This window comes from Belonocnema kinseyi, chromosome 4, assembly GCF_010883055.1.
Source record: "Belonocnema kinseyi isolate 2016_QV_RU_SX_M_011 chromosome 4, B_treatae_v1, whole genome shotgun sequence".
Lineage (NCBI taxonomy): Eukaryota > Metazoa > Arthropoda > Insecta > Hymenoptera > Cynipidae > Belonocnema > Belonocnema kinseyi.
In genome coordinates, this window is record NC_046660.1 from 23,747,292 (window position 1) to 23,767,837 (window position 20,546).

Consider the following 20,546-nt stretch of genomic DNA (forward strand, 5'->3'; position numbering starts at 1 on the left):
ATTTTAACGAAACATTTAAATTTTTAATCAAAGGAGACCAATTTTGAACCAAATGGTTGAATTTTGAACTAGAAAAAAAATCAATTTTCAACGAAAATTTGAATAATTAAATTTTTCAGTAAAAAAATTATTGTTAAAAAAAATTAATTTTTAACTAAAATTATGGAATATTCAACTGGAATAGTATTTTCATTTTAAGTATCAGAAAAAAATTATTTTGAACCCAAAAAGAAACAAATAATTTTTACTAAAAAAGGTAAATTGCCATACAAAATTTTAACAATTTAGTTTTGTGTTAAGAAAAAACATTGATTTTCTTAACACATTGATTTTCTTAACACAAAACTAAATTGTTAAAATTTTGTATGGCAATTTACCTTTTTTAGTAAAAATTATTTGTTTCTTTTTGGGTTCAAAATAATTTTTTTCTGCTACTTAAAATGAAAATACTATGCCAGTTGAATATTCCATAATTTTAGTTAAAAATTAATTTTTTTTAACAATAATTTTTTTACTGAAAAATTTAATTATTCAAATTTTCGTTGAAAATTGATTTTTTTTTCTAGTTCAAAATTCAACCATTTGGTTCAAAATTGGTCTCCTTTGATTAAAAATTTAAATGTTTCGTTAAAATTCATGTATTTTGTTGAAAAATGCAATAAAAGAATTTAATTTTCGGTGAAAAATTGCTTTTTAAAGAAAACACACGTTTTCAATTAAAATTCTCATTTTTCAACCAAAAAATGAATTTTTAATTAAAATGATGAATCTTTAATACAAAAAAATAATTTTCAACAAAGGATTATATTTTTCAAGCAATTAAATTAATTTCAAACCTGAAAGATAAATTTTTAACTAAAATGATTAATAACAATCGAACGGTTAAATTTTCAGTCAAAAAAATTAACTTTCAACCAAACTGATGAATATTCTACAAAAGAAGGAGAATTTTTCACAAAGTACATAAATTTTAAAACCAATACTGTAATTTCTAAATAAAAAGACAATTTTAACCAATCATCAAACAAAAAAATTAATCTTTAACAAAAGAACTATTTAAAACACTACTTGAAGTATTTTCTTTCCCTAAAATTTGGAAGAGGGAACTTTAAAATTGTTAATTGAGTTTTTAGTCAAAAAAATTAATATTTAATCAAAGAAATGAATTTTTATCTACAATTATGTAATATTCATCTGGAATAATAATTGCATTTACAATTTCAAAACAAAATAATTATTTACCAAAAAAGAAACAAATTTTAGAACAGAATAGTTAAATTTTCAGTACAAAATTCCTTATCATCCAAAGAAAAAACAGGTTTTCAATTATACATCTTATATTTCAACCTAAAAAATGGATTCTTAATTAAAATGATGAATTTTCAACCACAAAAATTAATTTTTAACGAAAGAGTTTAACTTTTAACTAAGTAATTTTATTTCCAACCTAGAAAATGAATTTTCACTGAAATGATAGATATTTAACTGTAATATTTGAACTTTTAACCCAAAATAAGAATTTTAAAACAAGAATATTAACTTGCAAAGAAAAGGATAATTTTCTACAACAACATTGATTTTTCATAATATTTTTTTCATCCAAATTGTTGAATTTTGAACAATTAAATATTAATTTTCATTCAAACTCATAAATTTGTAACTAAAATGATAATTCTCCACTGGAATGGTTGAACTTTATAACAAAAGGATCTATTTTCAATCATAAAAACTGATTTTCTATATAAAAAGGCGAATGTTTCGCAAACTATTAAAATAATTAAAACTTTAATTTTGCTAACATCAGAAGTAAAGTTCCGATTATTAATAAAATTACCGGTCATTTCCCGGTTTTTCCTGGACAATAAAATTTCCGGTCATTTCCCGGTTTTTCCTGGGCAATAAAATTCCCGGTCATTTACCGATTTCCCGGTCAAGTCGCCACTCTGTAAAGTATCCTCTTACTCCCATGTATTTTTAATGTTACGAAATAAAAATCTTAGCCTGTTTTTACCGTTTTGAGAGCATTTCGAAGAGTGAAGTTAGCTAAAACAGAATTCCCGAAGGGAGAAACAAAAAACTTTGTGAAAAAAATCAGAAGGTTGGCAAGTAGAGCATCTAGTGGATGAAGTCACAAGTTTGATAACATGCCAAGAAGATTTTTTTGGTTAATTATTTCAAGCAAATAATGTCTGAAGGGAATCAGAACTTTTGTCAAAATTTGATCAGGAGACGACTGCAATATGGGGCTGCAATCACAGGTCGGGTCATTAGGTTTTACCTGAATAACTTTTAAAATTGCATGTTATAATAATTATTATTTTATAGCATGTCTGGGTGGTTTTTGCTTGGGTTGCTGTCTCGGATGGAATTCTCCATGTTCCGAATTACTGAAACAGAAATATGATTTTCCAACCTACCAGAGAAATCTTATCGGTGCTGCCTTGCCCCTAGGATGTCTTTTGGGAGTGATGATCGTGCCCTTTCTGGTTGATAGGATTGGACGAAAAAATACCATGTTGGCCGCGATTCCACCATTTTTTTTTGGCTGGCTTTTAATTATATTTGCCTCATCTCATGTGTCTTTGTATATAGTTGGCAGATATATCACTGGATTTTTTAGTGGCATGTACTGTGTTGTCACTCCGATTTATTGTGCAGAAATCAGTGAAAAAGAAATTCGAGGTATTTTCCAATATCTAATTAGGCTAATTAGGTGTCCGAAAATTACGTAAGAAAATGGGAGGGGAGGAGGATTTGCTAAACCCTTACTAATTCAAATGAATTAACAAACTAGTTGAACTTTTAGGAAAAAAAGATGAATTTTGAACAAATAAATTAATATTTGGTAATATTTGATATTTTAGCCAAGGAAATATTTATAATTTAAATAAAAACAATCAAATGAAATTGAAAAGGACGAATTTTTAACAAAACTGTTGAATCCTCAACCAAAACAGATTCATTTTCAACCAGATAGTTGCATTTTTAACTTAAAAAAAAATTTCAAACCAAAAATACAAATTTAGAACTTAGAAAGAATTTCCAGTCAAGAAAGAAAAAATATTTCAAGCCAATTGTGAAATTTTCCAACCAGAAATGACAATTTTCAACCTAAAAATACGAACTTTAAACAAAAAAGTTAATTTTTTAGAAAGTTCAATTTTTAACGAAAACAGATGACAATTGTACCAAAAAGTAAAATTTCAAAAAAATAGTTAAATCCTCAGCCGCAGCAGATTTATTTTTAAAGAACATAATTGCATTTTTAACCGAAAAAGATCAATTAAAAAAATGAATTTTCAACAAAGAACAAAATTTCAATCAATAAAAAAACCAAAAATTTCATTCAAAATGTTAAATTTTAAACCAAGAAGACTTATTTTCTACTAAAAATGAAGAATTTTCAATAAATTAGATAAATATGAAACGCATAGTTGGACACTTAAACTACAAAAGATACATTTTTTACCAGAAAAAAAATGAATTTTCAACAAAGAAAAATTCTTCAGTCAAATAAAAAACACAAAATTTCATCAAAAATGTTGAATTTTAAACCAAGAATATTAATGTTCTACTAAAAAATACGTATCTTCAATAAATTAAATAATTTTTCAAACACTCTGTTTGATTTTCAAACTAGAAGAGATGAATTTTTCACAAACAAAAAAATAAAATTTCTACAAAGAAAAATTTTTCAGTCAATAAAAAATAAAAAATTTCATCCAAAATGTAAAAGTTTAAACCAAGAAGATTCATTTTCTATTAAAAAGTAAGAAGAATCAATAAATTACATAAATTTCGAACACTTGGTTCGATTTAAACTATACGAAACATTAATTTTTTACCAATAGAAAATGAATTTTCAACAAAGAAAAAATTTTTCCTGCAATAAAAAACAAAAAATTTCATCTAAAATGTTGAACTTTAAACCAAGAAGATTTAATTTTTCTAACAAATACGAATCCATAAATTATATAAATATCAACCACATAGTTGGATTTTTAAACTACAAAAGATACATTTTTTACAACAACAAATTAATTTCAAACAAAGAAAACAATTTCAGTCAGTAAAAAACCAAAAAATTCATCGAGAATGTTGAATTTTAAACCAAGAAGATTAATTTTCTACTAAAAAATACGGATCGTTAATAAATTACATAAATGTTCAACCACACAGTTTGATTTTTAAACTACAAAAGAATATAAGCAAAAACAACAACAAAAAAACAAAGAATAGTAAACCAAATAGTTAAATTAAAAAACGAGCAAATTAATTGACTACCTAAAGAGATGAATTTTATCATCAAAAAGAATAATTTTCAACAATAGTTGAATTTGTAAGCCAAAAAGATAAGCTTTCTATAAAATGATTAAAGTTTAAACCAAAAAAAAATGAACTTTTAGCCACGAAGGATCAATTAGGGGAAGTAAGGGGAAGTGAGAGGAAATTAGAGAAGGAGCAATAGGGGAAGTAAAGGAAAATGAGGAAAGGGTAACTATGGGAATTGAGGGGTATTTCGGGAAGGGGGTGTGAGAGCTGTGGAAAGGGAATAAGGGAAGGTGAGTGTTACCTGGGGAAGCAACAGTGAGGGGGAAATAAAGGATGAAAAAGAATAGGGGGAGGTTTGATCTTAAAAGGCTATCAAAACCATTATTTTGGGCACAAGGCTCCTATTTTGACTAATTGTTTGGTACAGGATTCAACTATTTTGCCAGAAATTCGCCTTCTCTAAATAGAAGTTGGGAGGAAACATGTAGTGAAAGTAGAGGAAGTGAGGGGAGGTGCACTAGGGTAGTGAGTGTGAACTGGGTAGGGGAAGTAGAGAAGAATAAAATAGGGCAAGGGACGGAAATTCGAAGGAAAAATTAGAAGAGGGATAGTAAGGGAAGGGAGGAAAAGTGAGAGAAGGATAATTATGAGAGTGGAAGGGAAGTAGGCGATAAAAGAGGGCATAGGGAAGGGACTGTAGATTTGAAAGATTTAATTGACGTGAGGTAACAGAATATGAAAATAGAGAAAGTAGTGGAAGGACTGGAAGAGAGTGGAAGTACTGGAAGGGTGGGGAAAGTGAGGGGAGGTGCACTACAGAAGTGGGAGCGTATAGGATAGGTGAATTTAGGAAGAAAGTAGGGGAAGGGGCAGGAAGTAAACGAAAAAGTTAGAGGAGGAATAATAGGTAAAGGAAGGAAAAGTTCAGGAGAAGAATTATGAAAGTGTAGAGGAAGTAGACGAAAAGAGAGGACGAAGAAAAGTACAGTATAAAGCGGGAGACTTAAAAAATATAATTAAACGTCTGAATAGGATACGAAACTATTGTCTTGACTCATTTTTTGAAATATTTTTTATTCAAATACAGATTCACTGGGTGTATTCTTTCAATTGCTCCTCGTAATTGGCATTCTCTATGCTTTTTGTACCGGATATATTAAAGATGTTGTGTGGATTTCGATTCTGAATGGAGTTACTCCCTTGGTTTTTGGAGTAATCATGTTATTCATGCCCGAGAGTCCTTTTTATTACATCATGAAAGAAAGAGGAGAGGACGCTCAAAAAGCCTTGCAAAAGTTTCGAGGAAAGGATCACGACTGTGAAGCTGAAATTCAAGAATTCCAAGTTAGTTTTGCCTTAATTAAAAGGATTGCTACAAAGTCCCAATTTCAAAATTCTTTCGCATTTTTGTAAACTAAATTAATTTTCTCAACAGAATGTCGTGGCTTTAGATAAAGCAGAAGCTTTGAGTTTCAAGTACATGTTCAAAAAGTCCTTAAGGAAAGTGCTTTGCGTTGCTTACGGTTTGATGATAGCACAACAGTTATCTGGAATCAATGCCATCATTTTTTATGGTGTTACCATTTTTGAGGCTACTGGTACTGAAATGGATTCTCTGACACAGAATGTCTGTGTGGGAGTGGTACAAGTCATATCTTGTACTTTTGCTGCTGGAATCGTCGACAAGGTCAGATTAATACACGGCAAAAATTTGTCCGGAAGAAAGTCACGAACTTGTAGCTACTTCTCGGATATGAGAACAAACTTAAAAATTGAATCCTAATTTAATTTTGTTTGAATATAAAAATAAAACACGCACATTCGTCACACACGCACGAAGCGTGTGTGTCGCCAGCTCATGCATTCTCTCAGAATTCTTTCCAATTTTGTCCGAGACTTAGTTGTTAATTCGTGATTTTCTTGAAAACAAATTTTTTCCATGAAGTGAATAAATAAAGTATAATTTTTTTCGATCGATTCTATTTTTCGTACTTTGCAGGTGGGTAGAAAGTCTTTGATGGTCGTTTCAGAAATTGTGATGTGTGTATGTCTCGTCGCATTGGGAATATTTTTTTCTGTACAAAAACATAACCCTGATATGTTGGAAAAACTCGACTGGCTTCCACTCTCTTCGTGTTGCATTTACATAGGAGCATTTTGCATTGGAGCAGGTGCAATTTTATTATTTTCATTATTTTATTTACGATCTATTAGGGTAAAAATATTATAAGATATTCAAATTTTTTTTCTAATTCAATTTTAATTCACCCTGAATTCTTACATAGCAATTTATCCATAATTCTTTCAAGTTCTTTTTTCCTTATAATTTTTATTCCTTACAATTTTGTTCATTTCGAATTCTTCTAAATTTCCAGGTGCCACTTAAGTCCAATGAATTTTTAGAATTAAAATTGTTTTCGTTTAATTCATCTTGAAGTATTTGAACTAAACTCGAATTTCTTAGGCCGACGTCACACACGCACGAAACGTGTGTAACGACTGGGCGTGTTTTTTTTATATTCGAATAAAATTGAATTTAGATTCAATATTTCTGAATTAGGTCCCATTCCATGGTCATATATGGGTGAAATTTTTCCAACGAAGATAAAGGGAACAGCATCTTCGAGTGCAGCACTTCTCAATTGGATTCTGGCCTTCGTGGTTACGATTTCATTTGAAAGTATCGCTGAGGCAATTGGAAATGATGTGATAATTTATATATTTGCAATTATCTGTGCTCTAAGTGCAGTCTTTTTATTATTTTCAATGGTGGAGACCAAAGGAAAGACTTTCAGTGAAATTCAGGAAGCTTTTGGTATCATGGAAAACTAGAAATAACACTCCTTTGTTCCTCTTTAAGCGAAGAAAATTGTTGTATTGTATTGAGAAGTTTTGTAATTGGAGTCACAATAAAAATTTTTATTATTTAGTTAGTTTTTTAAACAATTATTTATTAGAATACTTCGAATGCAAATTATGCTTGATTTAAACGTTTGAAAAACAACAAAAATGGTATTTATAAAAAAAACTCAGTTTAGATCTTCAGATTTAATTTTCTCGTGAGAGAGTTATTTTTTTGGATCAAATCTTTTTTATTTTCATTCACCGAGTCCAAATTTAACTAATCCAGTTAAACATTCCTTATTTTAGTTGCAAACGCTTTTTTCTTAGTATAAAATATCACCGGCCTTCTACTCACCTTGAAAAATATAGATTTTAAAAAATGCGAAGTACTTAGAAGGATCTGTAATATGGAAAATTATACCTTGAACCTTACAATCGCTTGTGAAAAAACATGTAATAATCATTGCTCCTAATACTAACTATGAATTCCATACAATTTCCAAGCCCCGTAATCAAAGGATCGCGTCATTGAACGTCAGGAATGTAAGAATATCCACAAATAAAAAAAAAATCCCTTGAATCATTTAACTAAGATCTTTCACTGATCCTAACTCTTTAGAAAAAATATCCAACCTTGACCTCTCTAGTTTTTCCTGATAAATTTAAGTCTAATCAAAGGCCTGACGAGTTATCTTTTAGCTTCCGTCGAGGCTGTTACAGCAAGGTGAATAAATCGCCGGTAGAACTTGTTGCAGAAATGTATGTGAGAACCCGATGTCTCGGCGGAGAATGTGCCACTGCCAATTTCCTGGAGGCGCTGGATCACCGGGTAAAGCACGCACCTACTTTCTATTTGTTTCCCGTCAATTAGCAGGCGACCCTGATATCGTGAAACTGATTGTAGCGCGACTCGGTAGTAGCAGGCCGTTTTTATAATTCTAGATTCTCACCTTACTGACACCGAGACCGTTCGACAGCTCAAGTAGTTCGTGCCCGTGCTAAGTTTCTAGAATGTTCTGGATGTCGTAAAATAAGACTGCACAATTACGAGAACCGAATACTGCGTATACAGATTTAAGGGCATGTGATGCTTAGAAAATTATCGATTTTACCAGTTTTAAGTTCCGACGGCTTTTTTTCTTTAATAATCAATATTTTGTCTTAAAAATTTGGGACAAGATAGCGACCATGCTAACGGACGTTCTCACACACTTTGTTTTTAGTGTAATTCAAAAAAGTTTTAATTTAGCAAAATCTGATTAATTTGCATAGCGCTTAGTAATTATTATCGATTTTACCAGTTTTAGGTTCCGACGGCTTTTTTTCCTAAATAATCAATATTTTGTCTTAAAAATTTGGAAAATGATAGCAAACATGCTAACGGACGTCCCCGCACACTTTATTTGTGTTTTTTTTTTTTTTTCAACAAATTTTTTGATATTGCTAACAACGTGTGTATATTTGAAGGTTATGTATGTTACAATTCTCCTGTGCGTTACTTCCAAACTACACAATATTTTTGGCCGAAAACTTTGGTCTTGCAAATAAACATAGTAACTAATCTCCCGGAACTAACCTTGTTTGCACGCAAACAAAAAAGTTTATTTCATAAATAATTTCCCCGTGGCGAAAAATTTAACATTAGTTTCGAAGTTTCATGCTGTTTCGTACGCCCTTTACGCCGAAAATTTCAAAATTTATCTATCTACATTACCAGATAGGCTGGTAAGATAGTTTATTGCACCATAATTATTCTAGAGTGCTTACCGACAGAATCGGTACAATAGAGACCTACATTATCGGAATGACAGAGAACTAAAAATCACCCTAACCACAAAATATACACATGCATAAAATTTGGTAATTAGCACAATAACATTTTTTTGTTATTATCCCTGAAAAAAGAGTCCGGGGACGTCCGTTATGATATTTTATAGCATCTCTGAATTCAGTTTTTAAAAACTTTCATTTTTGTGGAAAAAAAGCCGTCGAAACGTACCCGATTGACCACACGACAAAGTATCACATGCCCTTAAGGATATTTATCATTTCTAGGCCGATAAGGTAGGAATCTAGAATTAGAATAACGGCTTGCCCATCCACTTATAAAGTGAAGCTGATGATGAGAATACTTTGGGTAAAGTTAGCGTGTTTTGGAGCTGGAAAAGGGGCACTATGATGAGGAAGAGCCTTGGAGCGAACTCTGCGCCTGCGGAGGGCTGGAAACGGGATAAGAGGATGAGCAGGACACTTCAGGAGAAATATGCGTGTGTGAAGAGAAGATAAAGAGACACAAGGATGTAGATATTAAACCAAAACAGGAGGCTAGAATAAAAAAACTGCCTGCCGTTCCATATATAAAGTGAAGCTGATGATGAGAATACTTTGGGTAAAGTTAGCGTGTGCAGAGAGCCAGAAAAGGGGCACTATGATGAGGAAGACACTTGGAGTGAACTCTGCGTGTGTGGAGAGCTGGAAACGGGATAAGAGTATGATAACACATCGGGTCAAGTTTGCTTGATTGGAGAGAAGAATACTTGGGTGAACTTAGCGTGTGCGGAGAGCTGGAAAAGGGACACTCTGATGAGGAGAACACTTTGGGCGAAGTCAGCGATGAGGAAACTTTGATTGGAGACTGTGCGTGTGGAGATCTAAAAAAGGGGCACTATGATGAGGACATTTTGGGTGAAGTGTGCGTGCGTGAAGAATTGGAAAGGGAGCACTAGGACGAGAAGGATACTTTGGGAAAGGTCTGAGTGTACAGAAAGCTGGAAAAGGTACAAGAGGATAAGTAGGACATTCTTTGGATGAAGTCTGCGTGTGTGGAGAGTTGCAAAAGGGGCAAGAGGTTGAGGAGGACACTTTGGGTGGCACAGAGATAAAAAAAAAGGACAAGAGAATAAGGAGATCACTTTGGGCGAAGTTTGCGAGTGTGGAGGGTTGAAAAAAACGAAGATGAAGATATTTTGGGTGAAGTCTGTGTGTGTGTGGAGAGCTAGAAAAAGGAAACAAAATAGTAATTCTCAACCAGAAAAGATAAATTTTAAACCGAGTTAGGAGTCTAGAATTAGAAAAACGGCCTGCCCTTCTACTTTTAAAGTGAAGCATCATTACAAGTTATAACGATGCTTCACTTCCCATAGTGGACCAAACGATCGAGCCGCTCTGCAATCAGCTTCACGATTTCGTTTCAAACTCCAGGGGCTTTCTTCCCACGAGAAAAGAAACGAGCTCTCCCTCCGTCGTGAATCGTGAAAAACTCGTCTGCTCCACTTCGTCCCTCGAGTTTCTCATGGTATCATTTTTTTGCAAAATGCATTCGGCGACACGAAACAGCGCCTCTCACATCTGGACAGACAGGCTTCCAACTCCTCTGTCCTCAAACAAGTATCAGATGTTGCCTCTTCTTTTCAAAAAAAAAAAATATGTGCGCCACTTTTGAATCTTTTGTAGTCTTTATTCCGTTTTCAATTAAACTTTTCAATCAATTGTGGGTATACTGTAGACCACAGAAAAAAATTTGATTGTAGCTTTTCTTATATTTGACGTGATGATTCAAAGAGTAATGATAAATTAAAAAAATAATAAGCAGAGACGAGCTGCACACTGCGGGGCATAATTTTGCCGGGAACAAAAAGATGGTCATTAAGCGGCAGTTTCAAGACGTCGTAAATACTGGGAAATAAACAAACGGCAATAGACACACACGTTCAGTTTTATGTGCACATAAATTCCAAAATGTTTAATCGCTCCTAAATCAAGTGACTGACACCCACAAACGGCATCCAGATGAAAATTAGAAAGTCGATTACTTATTAAGGCTTAGACATTAACCATTAACTAATGTTAAAACATAAAATGTAATAAACCATGTACAGTTTCTTTAGACAGAAATCTACATTAGACAGTGAGAATTAGTTTGAATTATAAAGGAAATATTTTTAATTTAAAAGACACTATGAATTTTCAAAGAAAGATTTGATTTTCAACAAAATAGTTCATTTTCAACCAAAAATAGTTGGATTTTCTTATTGGGTTCTATCAATTCAGTTCGAATTTAAGAAAAAAACAATTAGAAAAAGTCGACTTTCTTGAAAACACGAAAAAAAAAAAAAAGAAATTCTCTTTGAAAAAGGAAAAGAAGTTTGACAAGGAACAGAGTGAAAAGTCTCTTCGCTGTTATTCATCCGAGTGATTGATCGACTTGATAATAAAATTTGAAACCAGTTGCGTCCACCTTCCTAAATCGGGATGCGAAAATCGTCCAATTCGTCCCATATTCGCTCGAATAATTTTTCAGGATTCCCGAAGGCATCTTAGAGGGAGGAGACCTAGAATGATCCCTCTTTTACCATAACAAGGATAAGTTCGATCCCTTTCTCACGCCCGGTTACTTCGGCTAACGACATTCAAATTCTATTAGGCAACCACGAGATGCGCCTGACAAGGTGCCAACTCACAAATTACCGATCCTCTTAACGATGTGTTTCCCTAATCCTGAAATGCAAATCACAAAACGAGCGGGTTGATTATCCTGTGGATGCGAGTGAGAGTCTAATGTTATCTAAGCCTCTCGGAATTCCTTCCTTCGATGTTGGACCCGTAAGTGCAAGGATAAAATAACTGGTTGCTTGCCTTCGAATAAATTAACTATTTTTTATGAATATTTACAGTGATCTGCGATTTAAATTCCCGACCATAAACCACATTATTATTCCTTAGCTTAGATAAATTTGTTTCTAAAATTACTAACTGAACTTTCAAATCCTAGAATATTTAGAATATCTCTTACTTTACAGGCCAAAATGATCTTAAAACCGGAGAAATAGGGCGATTTTTCACGAAAATGCGGTGAAGACATTTTAGGCGAATTATGCGTGTGTGGAGAGCTGAAAAAGGGGCATAATGATGAAGGGCACTTTGGCTAAACTATGAGTTGGTGGAGAGCTGAAAAAGGGACGTTGATTATGAAACTTTGGTTGAAGACTACGTATGTGGAGATCTGGAAAAGGGGCACTATGATGAGGACACTTTCGGTCAACTCTGCGTGTGGTAAGAGTTGGAAAAGGTGCACATTGATGATGAGACTTTAGGTGAAGTTTGTGTATGTGGAGAGCTGGAAAAGGGGCATAATGAGGAAGGGCACTTTGGCTAAACTATGAGTTGGTGGAGAGCTGAAAAAGGGACGTTGATTATGAAACTTTGGTTGAAGACTACGTATGTGGAGATCTGGAAAAGGGGCACTATGATGAGGACACTTTTGGTCAATTCTGCGTGTGGTAAGAGTTGGAAAAGGTGCACATTGATGATGAGACTTTAGGTGAAGTTTGTGTATGTGGAGAGCTGGAAAAGGGGCATAATGATGAAGGGCACTTTGGCTAAACTATGAGTTGGTGGAGAGCTGAAAAAGGGACGTTGATTATGAGACTTTGGTTGAAGACTACGTATGTGGAGATCTGGAAAAGGGGCACTATGATGAGGACACTTTCGGTCAACTCTGCGTGTGTGAAGAGTTGGAAAATGTGCACGATGATGATGACACTTTAGGTGAAGTTTGTGTGTGAGGAGAGCTGAAAAAGGGATGAAAGTGTGAGTAGGACACTTTGGGTTCAGTATGCGTGTGTGGAGACATGAAAAAGATACATGAGGATGATGAGGTTATTTTGGGTTAAATATGCGTATGCGTAGAGATGGAAAAGGGGCAGGATGACAAGGGGAATACTTTCGCTGAAGTCTGCCTGTGTGGAAAGCTAGAAAAGAGACGCGAGAATAAGGACACTTTGGGTTACGACTGCGTGTGTGAAGAGACGAAAATGAGACAAGAGGATAATGATACTTTGGGCGAAGTATAAGTGAGTGAAGATCTGGAAAAGGGGCACTATAATGAGGACACTTTGGATGAAGTTTGCGTGTGTGGAGAGCTGGAAATACTGTAATGAGGTCACTCTGGATGATTTTGCGAGTGTGAAGAGCTAGAAAAAGGAAACAAAATGGTAATTATCGACCAAGGAAGATAAATTTGTAAACCGATAGTTGAATTTTCCACCCATAGAAATTAATTTTTAATCAAATAAGGCACGAACTGCTACAGCTGTAGAATGATCTCGATGTCGGTAACATGTCGATAATAGGAATCATGGATTAGAACCGGCCTTACAAATGTACTTTTCTCTAAAAAATATAAGGAAAGAGGTAAAAGAAAATGTCTGTAAAAAAAAAAATTAAACATGTTGGAGAGGATCAAGAGAAACATTTATTTTCTTTGTTCGGATTAGCAAACATACCCTGAACTTGTTTTATTATGATTATATTGAGAGTAATGACTCAAGGTTAAGGAACACTCAAGGGTGGCATCCGAGTTGGCTGATTGATCACATCCGTCCCTTAAGTGATGCTTAACCTTAATGGTGAATTCGACTTACTTGCAGTGGTGCGGACTAATACAATTTTTCTGATAATTTATTGACAAGAGTTTCGGAAACTAGGAAAGTCCGAGTTACCATAACCAATATTTTTTATCCTGTGTCTAGGAAGATTTCTAACTTCACTTTTAAGTATAAAAACAAACTTTTACATCCAGGAGATCAATAATGTTAATGCAAACAAATTTTTTTTGAGTTAATAATTGCATAAAGTTTTAAAAAATTTCGAAAAATAATTGCATTCTTTAACAGAAGTGCCAATCGTGGCGTCACTCCGAGAGCTGATCTTTCTGGATATTTTTAGAGAAAATTAATAATTATCGCACTTTGAGAATTTTTTTTTAAAATGTGAAGCAAATTGCAAATAGAGGAGTTGATGGTAAGTGAAGACCCCCTTCGAAGAACGCTAAGTGGCCGTGAGTCTTCATAATAGCCCTTTCAGAATCACCCTTCCACTCTCATCACTAAACGGACCAACTCCATCGACCACGAGGAAAGCATATTTGCATATAAATATGCCATCCCAAGATCCTCCAAAATCAGCTTCTTGCCTCCATCCTTGACTTTTTCGAGAGAAAAAAAAATACGGTTTTGTTAGGGACGACGCATAGTTAGAAAAAAATACTTTTTTTACAAAAAACGAACTATTCATGAAAAAATAGCAAAATGTGCATTTGTTTATAAAAATTGTTTAAATATTTAATATACAGTAACTATTTTTGAATAATTTTAAGCGCACATTATCGGTTTGTGGCCATTTTAAATCAATTTTAAAATCTTAGAAGAATTGGTATTACTGAAAATTTAGGCAAAAAAAGTTTAAATTTTGGCGTTAAAAAAACAAATTTTTTTTCGGATTTAAATATTCAGAGTGGAAGGTTAATAACGCGAATATATGCAAAAAATTATTATTTAATAGGGCGGAGTGAAAAACGTTAAAATAATTCGAATCGTTTCGACCCAATGTAAAAAGTTTTTTATTTGACATCCGAAAAATGTAATAAAAAATGAAACCGGTTAATATCTTCAGTTTTTTGTCTTTTTTTTATTTATTTAAAAATTGAAATTTTCGAAAAATCCATAATAGCGGGCCACAATTTATAAAACGAAACTGATAGCCAAATATTGCTTTTTGAAGTCTTTCGGGTAAATGATTTCAAATCCAAATTCAAAATGACGGATTCAATATGGCGTCTAAAATTGTAAAAAAAAACAGGTATGACAAAAAATTACTACTCAGGAGTTTTTTGGTCGCTGATTTCAAATACTAAGTCAAAATTTAAAAAAAAGTCCAAATTTAGAACATTCAAAATGGCGATTTAATATGGAGTACTGAAATTGTGAAACAAAACCAATTAGACTAGAAATTGTCACTCGGGGTCTTTGAAATTGCTGATTTAAAATTCAGTTAAAATTTCAAAATTCGAAATTGCGGATCCAGTTTCGCTGATTAAAATTGTAAAACGAAACCGATTTGTCTAAAAACTATTACTCGACATTTTTTCGAATTGGGAATTTCAAATTTAAAAGATAACATTTCAAAACTCAAAATGGCGGATTCAATATGGCGGACCACAATTGTAAAACGAAACAAATTTGACTAAAAGTTGTTACTCGTGGGTTTACGGAATCGCTAATTTCAAATCCAAAGTTAAAATTTCAAAGTGGCGGAACCAATATGACGGACTAAAATTGTAAAACGAAACCGATTTGTCTAAAAACTATTACTCGAGTTTTTTTCGTGACGGTAATTTAAAATTTAAAAATAACGGCGGTTTTTGAGTCGTTAATTAAAAATCCAGACAAAATTTAAAAGTTCAAAATGTCGCATCCAATATGGCTGAATACAATTTTTAAACAAAACAAATTTGATTAAAAATTGTTACACGGGGGTTTTTCGGGTCACTAAATTCAAATTCATAGTTAAAATTCAAAATGGCCGATCCAATATGGGAGACAACAATTTTAAAACGAAACCGATTTGACTAAAAATTAAAACTCTGGGATTTTCTCAAGTCGCTAATCTCAAATTCAGTGTCAAAACTTCAAAATTCAAAATGGTGGCTCCAATATGGCGGACTAAAATCATAAAACGAAACCGATTTGACTAAAAATTATTACTCAGGGGTTTTCCGAGTCGCTGATTTCAAATCCAGAGTCAAAATTTCAAAATTCAAAATGGCGGAGCTAATATGGCAGACTAAAATTGTAAAACGAAAGCGATTTGTCTATAAATTGTAATTCGGGGGCTTTTCGAGTCGCTGATTTCCAATCTAAAGTCAAAATTTCCAAAATTTTAAAAGTTGCACCATTTTGGGACAGAATTTGCAATAACAAAAAACATCTACTGTGCGACGTCGACGTTTTTCAATCATCAGGAATGTCAACAGTAATCGAGAAATGTTTCACTAAACTCTCGGTGAATTCAATGTCAGCATGAGACTTATAATTAGCATTCAGTCTAGTAAATTCGTGTTAGCTGAACAAAGTACACACTCGCAAGAAAATCGTCTAGTATCAAACAAGAGAGGGGCAAAGGGACGAATTTTGGCGAGTAACTCGAGCGAGAGAATGTTACGAAAACACCAATTATCCGAATGCTAGAAAGAGAAACTTCTAGTTGCTCATTCGACGATTCAGCGGATGCTTAACGACGTCGGTTAGGGCTAATTACCGTCTGAGTTGCCCTTTCGCTAGGAAATTCCACTTATTCATTCCCACAGACTTACTTCACTTATTGAAAGGCCCCGCTTTGAAGTTTTTTAATTGACATATTTCAGACTGTGGTCTTATTCACTATTTTGCATCTATAAAAAGTAAAGAAATGTAATCTGTTCTATTACAAGTTCAAAATTTAACCCGGAAACGAACCAAAATTGTCCTCAGCGTCGGCAAATGCCGGTAACAGGAATTTACTTGTAAGATTGTTTTCTTTTTTTCTTTTATTGGTTTGAGTTGCAATTTAATCTGGTTGAATTCTAAATTAATCTGTTTTGGTGGATGATTTAACTATTTTGTTGAAAAATCGTCTTCTTGGTTGAAATCAACTTTTTTATTTCAAATTTAAATCCTTTTTGATTTAAACATCAACTATCAGGTGTTTTGTTGAGAATTTGTCTTTTTTTATTAAAAATTCAAGTGCTTGGTTTAAGATTAAACAGTTTTAAAAAAGTCATTTTTTTGTTGAAGTTTTATATTTTTTTGGTAATTCAATTATTTGTTTAAAAAATAAACTATTTTTATGTTAATAAAACTATTTGGTAGAAAAATAAATATTCCCTTTTTGGTTTCAAATTGATAATTTTTATCTAAAAATTCATTTATTTGGTTAAAAATTCGCTTTTTGGTTAAAAATCCACTTTTTTTAATACTTTCTTTTCTCGTTGTAATCAACTGTTCTCTTATCACAAATTTAAATCTTTTTTGGTTTAATCATCAACCATCGTAGTTTTCGTTAAAAATTCATTTATTTTTTTGCTTGGAAAATTAACTACTTGATTTAGAATTAAATTACTTTTTTTTCATTAATTTTTTCGTAAAAAATTCGCATTTTTTGTTGTCAATTCAACTATGTATTTGGTTACAAGAAACTATTTCGCAGAAAATTAAATATTCCCATTTTTGTTTGAAATGCATACTTTTGAGTTAAAAATTCATTTAATTTGTTAAAAATTCGTCTTTTGGTTGAATTGTTTTAATCAACTGTTTTTTTATTTCAAAATTGAATCTTTTTTGGTTTAAATATCAAAGATCAAATGTTTCGTTGAGAATTCATATTTTTGGTTAAAAAATCAGCTACTTGGTTTAAATGTTTAAAGTTAAATTACTTTTTAAAAAATTCTTTTTTGTATTAAACATTAATATTTTTGCAAGCAATTCGGGCGATTTGTTAAATATAAAATCATTTTTACGAAAATGATAATATTTGATAGAAAAATAAATATTCCTTTTATGGTTTGAAATTGATACTTTTTAGTTAAAAATTAAATATTCCGGCTTTGGGTTTTTGATACTATTTATTTCAAAATTAATTTAATTTGTTAAAAATTCGTTATATTTTTAATTAGTATCAAAATCGTTAAAATGTTTCAAAATTTTATTTCAAAATCTTGAAACAGTTCAATGTTCTAAATTTTTTTTAATTTTGTTGAAATTTAAAAAAAAAATCAGAACTTCTGAACAACTTTTAAAATGATTCGAATTTTTCGTAAATTTTTTCCGACACTTTTTTTAAGTGTTTAATTAATAACAAGAAAATCTTGCAAATTTAAAAAAAAAATCTTAAAATCTTCCAGATTATTTTTCAACAACTTTGGAAATCCTTTGAAATATTTTCGAATATTAAAAAAATATATATATTTCAAAATGAAAAAATGTTTTCAACTCTCCTAGGAACCTTATGAAAATGTTTTTCTTCTTTTGAAACCTTTCACAATTCTTAAAAAGTTTCTTATTTGTTGTTTAATCTTCAAAAATCCACATTTTGTTTTAAATTAACTTGTAATTTTTTTCAAAACTTCTAAATACCTTTTAAAAATACAACATTTTTTCTACAAATAGTAAGTGTTCAATTGCTATCAATTGCTATTTAAGCACCAAAATTCACCAATTTCACTTGCAAATTAAACATTTTTTTTTTTAAATAACAATCAAAATTGTAACGTTTAAAGTTTAAAAGCTCTTCGAAATTATTACAATTGAAGGCATTCCATGTCAAAAAATTCAGATTCAAATTATTCAATTTTAAATATTTAGTTTCAATTTATTCATCATAAATAAAGAGTCAAATTTGCGAAGTATTAAACTATTATTTTTTTCTTAATTAAAAAATTTGAAATTAAATGAATTAAAAATTGAATATTTTCGACTGAAACATTATTTCAAGCTGACTGAAAGCCTTTAATTACAAATACATTATTATTAAGTTTTTTAAACTAAAAATAGTTTATAAAACTTAAATCGAACGTTTGCATTTTTTTAATTACCAATACTTTCTAATTAAAACGGTTTAATTTTAAACGTTACAGTCTTCAAATACATAGTTTTGAACGGATTTAGAATCGTTTTGCCAAATCAATTATTGTTCCCTTTTAAAAATAATTAATTTCTATTTGCAGTTAATAAACTAAAAACGGTTTTTATCAAAAAATTTCTACTTCAAACGCTTGTAATTTTTAATTATTTAAGTGTTCAAACTGTATTTCAAAATTCGTTAAATTAAAAATTAAAATGGAAAATGTTTAGAGCAGAAGATTTTCAAATTATGCATTGTAAAATGAATGACAGATTTTTCTTCTAAAAATTTGTAAAATTCCCGGTGAAACAAAAAATTCAGTGTCATTTCACGGCTTTTTTCGCGGTCTCAAAAAATTCCCGGTCATTTCCCGCTTTTTGTTGTTAACGAAACTATTTATTTATTTGTTTTTAATTCGTCGTATTTAACTTAAATTTATTCAAAAGAATTTTATTTGCCTACGATATGTATGTATTTTTTTTAAATGGGGTTATAATTGGGTTAACAGTAAAAAAGTGAGCGAGTGGACATAGTGCCCTTGATATGCCGTTAGAGGCTCGCCCTGTATTCGTGCCGCGCAGACACGAGCCTTTTAAAGTCCTTGACCGATTCTGCAAAGATGCTATGGAAAGGCGAAATGGGGTGGTGCCCCCTATTGCATACGCCATTGCAAGAGCAAGAGACAGCCGCGGAGCGAGCGGCAACGACCTCTTTCAAGGCAGCAAAGCCAGCCAGTCAGCCAGCCAGCACCTTATGTAAGCCTCTACTCTGGGAGGCCTTCTCGCGTGTAACTTACACACCTCGAACAAACAATTAACAGTTTTAGTAATTCTCTTCTCATATTAACGAGTTCCTTGAACTGTGACCTCGTCATTTCAATTTCAATTTTTCGCGTCAAATCGCTATTGACGGAACTAATCTTGTTGACCAATTATGAAGCATCGTTACGACGCATCATTTCAGAGAGAAAACGAAATCAGAGTTTAAACACAGTCCCCGAGATATCCCCGAGAAATTCCCGAGATTTTATTTCTCGAAAGTTAAATAAAAAAGCTCCAAACAATTAAATAAAAATATAAAAAAGTTAAAATAAAATTGAAATAATAAATAAAAATAAAATAAAAAAATTAGCTAATATCTAATAATATCCCCGAGACAAGTTTTATAAATACGCTGCAAACACTTGTAAACAACAATTATCCGACGACGGATAATTTTTATCCGCCTTGTGATAAAAATAATCTGTATAAAAATACAAAATTAGCTAATATCTGGTAATATTCCCGAGATATTATTTATCTAAAGTTTGGATAAAAACACTCCAAAAAAATGAAAACTACAATTATCCGGCTTGGGATAAAAATAATCTACTATAATCTGTATAGAAATAATTAGCTAATATCTGGTAATATCCCCGAGATATTATTTATCTAGAGTTGGAAAAAAACACTGCAAACAATTGAAAACTACAATTATCCGCCTTGTGATAAAAATTATCTGATATAATCTGTATAAAAATACAAACTTAGCTAATATCTGGTAATATCCCCCAGATATTATTGATCTAAAGTTGGAAAAATACGCCGTAAACAATTGAAAACTACAATTATCCGACGACGGATAATTTTTATTTGTCTTGTGTTCAATATAATCAAATATAATCTGTATAAAAATACAAAATTAGCACATATCTGATATCTCTCAGATATTATGCATCTAAAGTTGGATAAAAACGCTGCAAACAATTAGAAACTGCAATTATCCGACGACTGATAATGTATATCCGCCTTGTGATAAAAAAATATGTAATATAATCTGTATAAAAATACAAAATTAGCTAATATCTGGTAATATTCCCGAGATATTATTTATCTAAAGTTTGGATAAAAACGCTCCAAAAAAATGAAAACTACAATTATCCGGCTTGGGATAAAAATAATCTACTATAATCTGTATAGAAATAATTAGCTAATATCTGGTAATATCCCCGAGAT

The 20,546-nt window shown here is 31.8% G+C and overlaps 2 protein-coding genes across 2 annotated transcripts in view; one reads left to right on the forward strand and one right to left on the reverse strand.

Moving 5' to 3' along the window:
• The window catches only part of LOC117171300 (headcase protein), a 355,010-nt gene that overhangs the window by 131,185 nt on the left and 203,279 nt on the right, over positions 1-20,546 (reverse strand). The gene's annotated exons all lie outside the window — the stretch shown is intronic.
• LOC117171301 (facilitated trehalose transporter Tret1-like) lies at positions 2,116-7,165 on the forward strand. Its single transcript, XM_033358466.1, has 6 exons — positions 2,116-2,258; positions 2,326-2,682; positions 5,360-5,616; positions 5,708-5,959; positions 6,272-6,443; positions 6,833-7,165. Exons 1-6 carry the CDS (start codon positions 2,186-2,188, stop codon positions 7,102-7,104), a joined length of 1,383 nt encoding a protein of 460 aa, XP_033214357.1. The 5' UTR covers positions 2,116-2,185; the 3' UTR covers positions 7,105-7,165.

Excerpts from the sequence above, each read along its gene's own strand:
- LOC117171301 (XM_033358466.1), top strand. The coding sequence starts at position 2,186 with ATGTCTGAAGGGAATCAGAACTTTTGTCAAAATTTGATCAGGAGACGA. Across the intron at positions 2,683-5,359 it reads CAGTGAAAAAGAAATTCGAG|ATTCACTGGGTGTATTCTTT; the intron begins GTATTTTCCAAT and ends ATTCAAATACAG. Across the intron at positions 5,960-6,271 it reads CTGCTGGAATCGTCGACAAG|GTGGGTAGAAAGTCTTTGAT; the intron begins GTCAGATTAATA and ends CGTACTTTGCAG.